Genomic DNA, 10,197 nt, shown 5'->3' with positions numbered 1-10,197 from the left:
CTTGATATGGGCCTTTTTTAACTCTCAGACTCAACTACGAACCAAACAATACTAATTTTGCAATTTCACATTTCAATTTCCTTCCATACTTTGCTTTTGTATTATATAATTTATAATGTAATATGTTAATATCTTGATAAAAAAAATAAAGGGGTGAAGTCAGAAAATAAAAAATTAAGAGGTTGAAATTAAATTATAAATTTTTAAAAGGTTAAAATGTTATTTTATCATAGTAGCGGCTTATAATTTTATAATTTTGAAGGGACTTATTTGTAATTTTAACATTTTTAAGGGGGCAACATCCTTACTTACCCTTTGGTTTTGCCCCCATTAATATGTATTATGTATTTTATATTATATGAAAACTAAATGTATTATATCATAATGTAAATATAACAAAATTATCTTAAATTGTTTATATTTAAAATTTTAATAATAAAATAATGTTTTTAAATTAAACAATGATACTAGTAAGCCTAAACAAACACAAATTAGTCATTTACAAAAATATAAAGTAAATATTTTAAAATTCATATTTTGAATTTAAGCAATTATATATGATATATAACGTATCTAAGGTCAACCTAAATCCAACCTAACCCAACATTAGTGGCAAAACTAGGAGGTTGGTAGGGCCCCAGCCCTTTCCAAAATGAAAAATTTTATATATGTCCCTTGAAAATTTTTAAAATTTTAAATTAGTAAAGATAAAAGTGCACTTTGGTCTCTCCTAAAAATATAAAAATTTGATTTAATCCTTTAAAAATTATAAATATATAGTCTATTAAAATGATAAAATTACATTTTTTCTATCGTAAAAATTACAATTTAATTTCGAACCCCCTGAAAAAATTTTCTAGTTTCACCCCTGCCCAACATATAAACACCTATAAATACCATACTGACTATACTTTATCATACAACCTAATTAATGTACAACTATGTTAGGGTTTAGGATCTAGTCTATGACATTTAAGGTGCGCTTGGTTGGTTAAACCTTACATTTACAGCCCATAATGTTACATTCCATAATAAGATTATGTTGTTTGAATTCTCAATATTTCGATCACTCCATAATCTTACATTCTCAAATAGTGTTAAGATGTTATAATATAGGATGTAATCTCATTATGACCTATTTATTAAATTATCTTAGATTACAAGTATAATCTTAAATTTTAGACCAATTCGTTATTTATTTTTATTATTTTAATCAATTTAAGCTTCTTCTTTTTCTCAAATAAAATTTAAGACTAATTAAAAAATGCTTTTTTCTTTACAATGAAACACTTTAAAGTTATAATTATTATATTTACTCTAATATTTTATTTATTAGTATATTAATTATGGTTGATGATGCAATCAATTTTCATGAATTATTATATCTACGATTTTTAAATTTATTTCAACATCATATATTTACTTATTAATATATAAATTCTAATAAAAAGTAATGTTTGTAATAATTTATCATAATTTTATAGGAATGGAGACTAAAAAATAGTAAAGGAACTAATCTTATTAAAAAAAATACTAAAACAATGACAATTTAGTAAAATATGCTAGGTAACTTTACATGTAATGACCCAAAATTCATGGGCATCGGAAAAGTATAATATCGGGCCTCCGTCCTAGTAAATTGAGTCCGAAAATAATTATTAGAAATATTTACGAGACTAGTTGTGTGTTTAATTAAGTTTTAGATAGGTGAATTTAGTTTAATTATGAGTAATTAGTAAAAAGGATTAAATTGAATAAAGAGTGAAAGCATAATTATAGATTAAAAGAAATCATAAGGGACCAAATAGGTAATTAAGCCTATTTTATTACATGAGGCGGCAAATGTGCATAAAAATCTTAGATTTTTATGACAATTAATTATAAAATATTAAATATATTATTACTATTATTATTAAATAAATTAAAATAAAGACATGATAAAGTAATACATGTGTAATTAAAGTATGTATATATTTGTAGTTTATAGATTTAATTTGCTTATTAATTAGTATAAGATATTTATTATTTATTATTAGTTATTAGTTATTATTAAATTAAAAGATATTTAATAATTAAATAATTAGTATAAGATTTTTGGGTAATAATAAATTATGATTTTGCCAAGTGTGTGGTAAAAATAAAATACAAGTGTATTACATTTATTTATTTACTTGAAAATTAAGTAAAAGATAATTGTTAATTAAATAATAATATTATGAGATTTTTATTGATAAATTAGTTAGATTGAGACAAGTGTATGGTGATGAATTAATGCAAGAGTACTAATAAAATACATACATTTGTAATACTTATAATTAATTAATATAATATAAAGTAAATGAAATAAAAAGAAATAAAAACAAAGCAAAAGAAAGGTAAGAAACAGAATAGAAGAGACGAAACAGGGGAGAAACATGGGAGAAAGAAGAAAAAGAAGAAAAAAGGGAAAATAGGGTTTTTGAAGCTTGAAATTTAAATTGGTAAGTCAAATTAGCCCTTTTCTCTTAATTCTAATGTTCTAAAAGCTTTAAAACAAAGTTTTGATGGAATTAAGTTGATATTTTGTAAGTTCATAGGTTTTCAAGTATAGTTTATGTTGAACAAAAGAGATGAATTAGGGATTAACTTGAAGGAATTTTAAGTTAGAATTGAAAAAGGGATTAAATTGTAAAAGAAACTATAAGTTTTATGTTTTAGGGACTAAATTGAGGAAAATTCGAAATTAGCAAAATATGCTGAAATTTTGATAGTTAAATTTTAGTTTGGATGAAATTTGAATAGAAATAGAGTGTGAATTGAATTAGGAAAGTAAGTGAATTTAGTTAGGATTAAATTGAGAATTAGGAAGAAATTGAATAGAAATTCAATTATTTATTATACTTATAATTAGTGCTGTAATTAATATTACAAATTATTATTATTTTCGTAGCTAACAAAGAACCCGAGGCATCGGCGTCAAAAGGAAAGGAGAAAGTTATCGAGGACTAAAACGGGAGAATAACGGTTTGTATTACTATAATTCAAGTTATTTATTATTAAATGCTAAATTTTAATTTATGTGTCTAGTAAATGAAATGTGAGGTAAGTATAATATTAGTATTAATTTATTATTAGTATTATTATTATTATTATGAGTGGGAATTAAATTGAATAGTTTATATGAATTAATATTTGAATTGTTTGTTGATTGAAAGCGGGAAATGAATTTAAATCGAATTGTGAATGGTATTAAATTGTATGGAAATGTATTGAGTTGTGAAAATGTGTGAATTTGTGAAATAATTATTGATTGAAGGTGGAAAAATGATTGAATTGAAAGTGTGAGAAATTGTGATTGAATTTAGAATATATGTGATTTAAATACCCTATTAACTAGTCGGGCTGAGTCGGATATAGTTGGCATGCCATAGGATTGGAAGAGTTCAGGGATACTTCGACCTCGAGTTGATGAGACACTGGGTGTCACTATATTTCTTCGGATAGATTCGACGAGGTACTGGGTACCAACTTTCTTCGGCTTTGCTGATGAGACACTGGGTGTCAACTATTGCTTCGAACTATCCGATGAGGCACTGGGTGCCATTCTGGTGTGTTTGGTTGGATCCGTGTATCCGCCAAAGTCCGAGTTTTGTTAATAGGGTAAATGATGAAATGATAAACCGAACGAGTTGGTCAAATGAGCTATTGAAATGATATGAAAAAGTTGAATTGTGAATTGAAATGTGAAATGAGATTGAGAAATGAACCTAAGGTTCGTGATTTATTCAAACTCAAATTGTGGATATACGATATTGGTTGATGAATTGCTATTGTTGAAATATTGAATTTAAATTGTATATACGATTTATGCATTACATGTACATTATTGTTATAATTTGAATTATGGTAATACCACTGAGTATGAATTACTCAGCGTACGGTTGTTTCCGTGCGCAGGTCGATAGAAGTCAAAGGTCCCGGTTCAGCATCCAGATTAATCCCGGCTTCGGCAAAACTTGGTGATGTATTTTTCCTTTGGTAAAGGTGGCATGTACATAGATTGTGTATAAAGGTTATTATGTTTTATTATATAATGGTTAAAAATGTTAGTATTAAAAGTTTATGGATTTTAATGAAAGAAGTCTATTTATTTTATCTAATTAGTACATTGTTAAATTTCAAATTGACATTGTGTAGATTGAGTTTGATTAGAAGTATTTAGAATAGAAAATGTGAATGTGAAATGAATTGGTTGAATTGGTGATATTTGGGAACTATATGGTTTTAATTTGCAGGGGGTTTTATGTAAAAATAAACAGAAATGCTGCCGAAATTTTTATAAAAAAAATGAAGTCATTTGGTAAACAAACTAATAAATTTTATGAATTATTTTAATATATTGGTTATTTATTTAAGAATTGTTGTAAATCGTTCGATACGTCCGGTAATGCCTCGTAATTCTGTTCCGGCGACGGTTCGGGGTTAAGAGGTGTTACATTTTGTGGTATCAGAGCTATCAGGTTTAGCCGATTCTCGGCCTAAATCGAGCTCGGAATTGAGTCTAGATGTACATGCCACTGTCAAGTTAAACTGAGTCGGGATTTTTGGATGCTGACCTATTTGTTTGTTTTGTTTTATAGATTAAAGATGTTTGAAGAAAGAATAAATGATACTGATGAAAGAATGTATAGTGAAGATAGAGAATTAGATGAAACAGAATCTGTTGCACCGAGTGTGAATCCGTTAGGCAACCAACCTTCTAATGTAGAACGAGAAAATGTCAGAGATAGAGATGAATCCCAATTACTGAGAATTATAGCTGATGCATTACAAAGAGTAGCAGGAACTACTCCTGTTACGACTTCAGTACCTACTGTTAGACGGGCTCCGATAAAGGAACTGAGGAAATATGGTGCCACTGAATTTATGGGTCTAAAAGGAGTTGATCCATCCACAGCTGAAAATTGGATGGAGTCGACTAAAAGAATTTTGCAGCAATTGGATTGTACCCCCCGAGAGTGTTTAATCTGTGCCGTATCGTTGTTACAAGGGGAGGCTTATCTATGGTGGGAATCAGTGGTTCGACATTTACCAGAGAGTCAGATAACGTGGGATTAATTTCAGAAGGAGTTTCAAAAGAAATATATCGGAGAGATGTATATTGAAGACAAGAAACAAGAGTTTTTGTTGCTACAACAGGGTGATATGTCAGTAATAGATTATGAGAGGGAATTCTCGAGACTCAGCAGATATGCCTCTGAGTTTATTCCGACAGAAGCCGATAGTTGTAAAAGATTTTTACGGGGTTTACGAGACGAGATCAAAGTGCAGCTAGTATCTCATTGGACCACTGAGTTAGTAGATTTGATTGAACGAGCTAAAATGGTGGAACAAGTTCTGGGCCTCGACAAAAAGACTGAAGTTGTTAGACCAACCAGGAAGCGTAGAGGAACTACCAGTTCGAATCCTCAGCCGAAAAGACTAAAGGAATTCCAAAGTGGTTGGAGATCCAGTTTCAGGTCAGACAGAGGTGGTAGAAGTAGGGGAAAACAGACGATGATATCTACTGGCAGTGTGAGAGGTCCTTCCCGAGAAATAGATATTCCAGACTGCCAACACTGCGGAAAGAAACACAGAGGGGAATGTTAGAAATTAACTAGAGGCTGTTTTCAATGTGGTTCTACAGACCATTTCATCAGAGACTGTCCGAAAGTTGATAGTACTGTACCCGTGACATCACAGAGATCGGTATCTACAGCTAGAGGCAGAGGGTTAGGAAGAAGTGGTTCGGTTTCAAGGGGAGGAAGTATTAGGAGAAGCAGTGATATTGCTACTCAGCAGTCTGAGGCTAAAGTACCTGCCAGAGCTTATGTGGTCAGAACACGGGAAGAAGGTGACGCCCACGATGTAGTAACAGGTATATTCTTACTATATTCTGAGCCTGCTTATGCTTTAATTGATCCCGGATCTTCACATTCTTATATAAATTCAAAATTAGTTGAATTGGGAAAATTTAATTCTGAAATATCTAGAGTGACTGTAGAAGTGTCGAGTCCGTTGGGGCAAAGAGTATTAGTGAATCAGGTCTGTCCGAGATGCCCGTTAATTATACAAAATAAAACTTTTCCTATTGACCTGTTGATTATGCCATTTGGAGATTTTGATATAATACTGGGGATGGATTGGTTAGCTGAGCACGGAGTGGTATTGGATTGTTATAAAAAGAAGTTTAGTATTCAGACAGAAGACGGGGACAGAATTGAGGTAAATGGTATCCGTACTAATGGGCCGGCACGTATTATTTCGGCAATAAAGGCTAATAAATTGCTTCAGCGGGGTTGTACAGTGTATTTAGCCTATGTTATTAATTCTGATTTGGTTGGTAGTCAGTGCAGTAAGATCAGAACCGTATGTGAGTTTCCAGATGTATTTCCTGAAGAGCTACCGGGTTTACCACCTGACAGAGAGGTTGAATTTGCTATAGAAGTGTATCCGGGTACAGCACCAATCTCTATACCACCGTATCGAATGTCGCCCACTGAGTTGAAAGAGTTGAAAGTGCAGTTACAGGACTTGTTAGATCGTGGATTTATTAGACCGAGCATTTCACCTTGGGGAGCTCCAGTATTGTTTGTTAAAAAGAAAGATGGATCGATGCGGCTTTGTATTGATTACCGGCAGTTAAACAAAGTGACGATCAAGAACCGGTATCCGTTACCCCGTATAGATGATTTATTTGATCAGCTAAAAGGAGCTTCAATATTTTCAAAGATTGACTTAAGATCTGGGTATTATCAGCTGAAGGTAAAAGAAAGTGATGTTCCAAAGACTGCATTTCGTACTCGATATGGTCATTATGAATTTTTGGTGATGCCGTTCGGGTTGACTAATGCTCCAGCTGCTTTTATGGATCTGATGAATCGTATTTTTCAGCCGTATTTAGATCAGTTTGTGGTGGTTTTTATTGATGACATCTTGGTTTATTCGAAGTCAGAGTCAGAGCATGATCAGCATCTCAGAACCGTGCTACAGATTCTGCGAGAAAAACAGTTGTACGGGAAACTAAGTAAATGTGAATTCTGGTTATCAGAGGTAGTATTCTTGGGACATGTTGTATCTGCGGATGGGATTAGAGTTGATCCGAAGAAGATCGAGGCAATTGTTCAATGGAAGGCACCAAAGAATGTATCAGAGGTACGCAGTTTTCTTGGTTTGGCTGGGTATTACAGAAGATTTGTAAATGGGTTTTCGAAGATAGCTTTGTCGATGACCAAATTACTACAGAAGAATGTTCCATTTATCTGGGATGATCAGTGTCAGAGGAGCTTTGAAACATTGAAACAAATGTTGACAGAGGCACCAGTTTTAACTTTACCAGAATCGGGGAAAGATTTCATAGTGTACAGTGATGCTTCTTTGAATGGTTTGGGTTGTGTATTGATGCAAGAAGGAAAAGTAATAGCTTATGCATCTCGACAGTTGAAGTCACATGAACGCAACTACCCGACACACGATTTAGAGTTAGCTGCTGTAATCTTTGCATTGAAGATTTGGAGACATTACTTGTATGGTGAGAAATGTTATATTTACACTGATCATAAAAGTCTTAAATATCTTCTGTCACAAAAGGAGTTGAATCTGAGACAGAGACGGTGGATTGAACTTCTGAAAGATTATGATTGTGTTATAGATTATCATCCAGGGAAGGCAAATGTGGTAGCAGATGCATTGAGTAGAAAAGCAGCTGTTGAATTACGGGCAATGTTCGCTCGACTTAGTATTAAGGATGATGGAAGTTTGTTAGCTGAGTTAAGAGTCAAGCCGGTGATGTTTGATCAAATCAGAGCAGCACAGTTAAAAGATGAAAAGTTGATGAGGAAAAGAGAAATGGTACAGTATGGTGCGGTAGAAAATTTTAGTATTGACGAGCATGATTGTTTGATATTTCGGAATCAAATTTGTGTTCCATCTACTTCTGAGATTAAAGAATTGATTCTCCGAGAAGCACATGATAGTATTTTTGCTTTGCACCAAGGAGGAACGAAGATGTATCGTGATCTACGAGAACTGTATTGGTGGCCAGGAATGAAGAAAGATATAGTTGAATATGTCAGTAAATGCTTGACTTGTCAGCGGGTAAAAGCAGAACATCAGGTACCAACAGGCCTGTTACAGCCTATTACTATTCCCGAGTGGAAATGGGATCGCATTACCATGGATTTTGTTACGGGGTTGCCATTGTCAGTGAGTAAAAAGAATGTTATTTGGGTGATTGTTGATCGACTCACAAAATCAGCTCATTTTATAGCAGTTAGAACCGACTGGTCATTACAGAAGCTTGCCGAGGTTTATATTCGAGAAGTTGTTAGATTACATGGTATTCTGGTATCAATAATTTCAGACAGAGATCCTCGATTCACTTCGAGATTTTGGAAGCAGCTGCATGAATCATTGGGTACTCGACTTAGTTTCAGTACAGCTTTTCATCCTCAAACTGATGGACAATCTGAACGAGTAATTCAGATATTAGAAGATATGCTTCGAGCTTGTGTCATTGATTTTGATTCAGGTTGGGAACGTTATTTACCATTGACCGAGTTTGTTTATAATAATAGTTTCCAATCTAGTATTCAAATGGCTCCGTATGAAGCACTTTATGGTCGAAGGTGTCGATCACCAATATGTTTGACAGAATTAAGAGAAAGAAAAGTGATTGGGCCGGAATTGATTCAAGAGACAGAAGAAACAGTTAAAAAGATTAAAGATAGACTGAAAGCCGCTTTCGTCAGACAGAAATCTTACGCAGACTTGAAACGACGAGACATTGAATATTCCGTTGGTCATAAGGTATTCCTCAAAGTATCGCCGTGGAAGAAAATTTTGAGATTTGGTCGGAAGGGAAAATTAAGTCCGCGCTTTATTGGGCCGTATGAGATAGTGGAAAGAATTGGGCCTGTTGCTTATCGATTAGCCTTACCTCCAGAGTTACAGAAAATTCATGATGTTTTTCATGTTTCGATGCTTCGGAGATATAGATCGGATCCTTCTCATGTTATTCCCACTGAAGACATTGAACTTCGATCTGATTTAACTTATGAAGAAGAACCAGTTCAAATATTAGCACGAGAAGTGAAAGAATTAAGAAATAAACGAGTTCCTTTAGTAAAAGTTTTATGGAGAAGCCATAGTGTGGAAGAAGCAACTTGGGAACCGGAAGAGACAATGAGAGCACAATATCCTCATCTCTTCTCAGGTAAATTTCGAGGACGAAATTTATTAAGAGGGGGAGAAATGTAATGACCCAAAATTCATGGGCATCGGAAAAGTATAATATCGGGCCTCCGTCCTAGTAAATTGAGTCCGAAAATAATTATTAGAAATATTTACGAGACTAGTTGTGTGTTTAATTAAGTTTTAGATAGGTGAATTTAGTTTAATTATGAGTAATTAGTAAAAAGGATTAAATTGAATAAAGAGTGAAAGCATAATTATAGATTAAAAGAAATCATAAGGGACCAAATAGGTAATTAAGCCTATTTTATTACATGAGGCGGCAAATGTGCATAAAAATCTTAGATTTTTATGACAATTAATTATAAAATATTAAATATATTATTACTATTATTATTAAATAAATTAAAATAAAGACATGATAAAGTAATACATGTGTAATTAAAGTATGTATATATTTGTAGTTTATAGATTTAATTTGCTTATTAATTAGTATAAGATATTTATTATTTATTATTAGTTATTAGTTATTATTAAATTAAAAGATATTTAATAATTAAATAATTAGTATAAGATTTTTGGGTAATAATAAATTATGATTTTGCCAAGTGTGTGGTAAAAATAAAATACAAGTGTATTACATTTATTTATTTACTTGAAAATTAAGTAAAAGATAATTGTTAATTAAATAATAATATTATGAGATTTTTATTGATAAATTAGTTAGATTGAGACAAGTGTATGGTGATGAATTAATGCAAGAGTACTAATAAAATACATACATTTGTAATACTTATAATTAATTAATATAATATAAAGTAAATGAAATAAAAAGAAATAAAAACAAAGCAAAAGAAAGGTAAGAAACAGAATAGAAGAGACGAAACAGGGGAGAAACATGGGAGAAAGAAGAAAAAGAAGAAAAAAGGGAAAATAGGGTTTTTGAAGCTTGAAATTTAAATTGGTAAGTCAAATTAGCCCTTTTCT

The 10,197-nt window shown here is 31.9% G+C and overlaps 1 protein-coding gene across 1 annotated transcript; it reads left to right on the top strand.

The window, feature by feature from the left end:
- Positions 1 to 5,133: 5,133 nt before the first annotated feature.
- LOC121215414 (uncharacterized) lies at positions 5,134 to 9,222 on the top strand (the record flags this gene model as incomplete). The annotated part of the gene is made up of 5 exons (XM_041089886.1): positions 5,134 to 5,623; positions 5,666 to 6,475; positions 6,671 to 7,002; positions 7,267 to 7,509; positions 7,555 to 9,222. Coding segments are annotated over exons 1-5 (3,543 nt in total), but the record flags the coding sequence as incomplete, so codon positions are not given.
- Positions 9,223 to 10,197: the final 975 nt, after the last annotated feature.

The sequence above is a fragment of the Gossypium hirsutum genome, chromosome D03 (assembly GCF_007990345.1).
Source record: "Gossypium hirsutum isolate 1008001.06 chromosome D03, Gossypium_hirsutum_v2.1, whole genome shotgun sequence".
NCBI lineage: Eukaryota > Viridiplantae > Streptophyta > Magnoliopsida > Malvales > Malvaceae > Gossypium > Gossypium hirsutum.
Note: the sequence above shows the minus strand (reverse complement) of the source record. Positions and strands in the feature narration are given on the sequence as shown.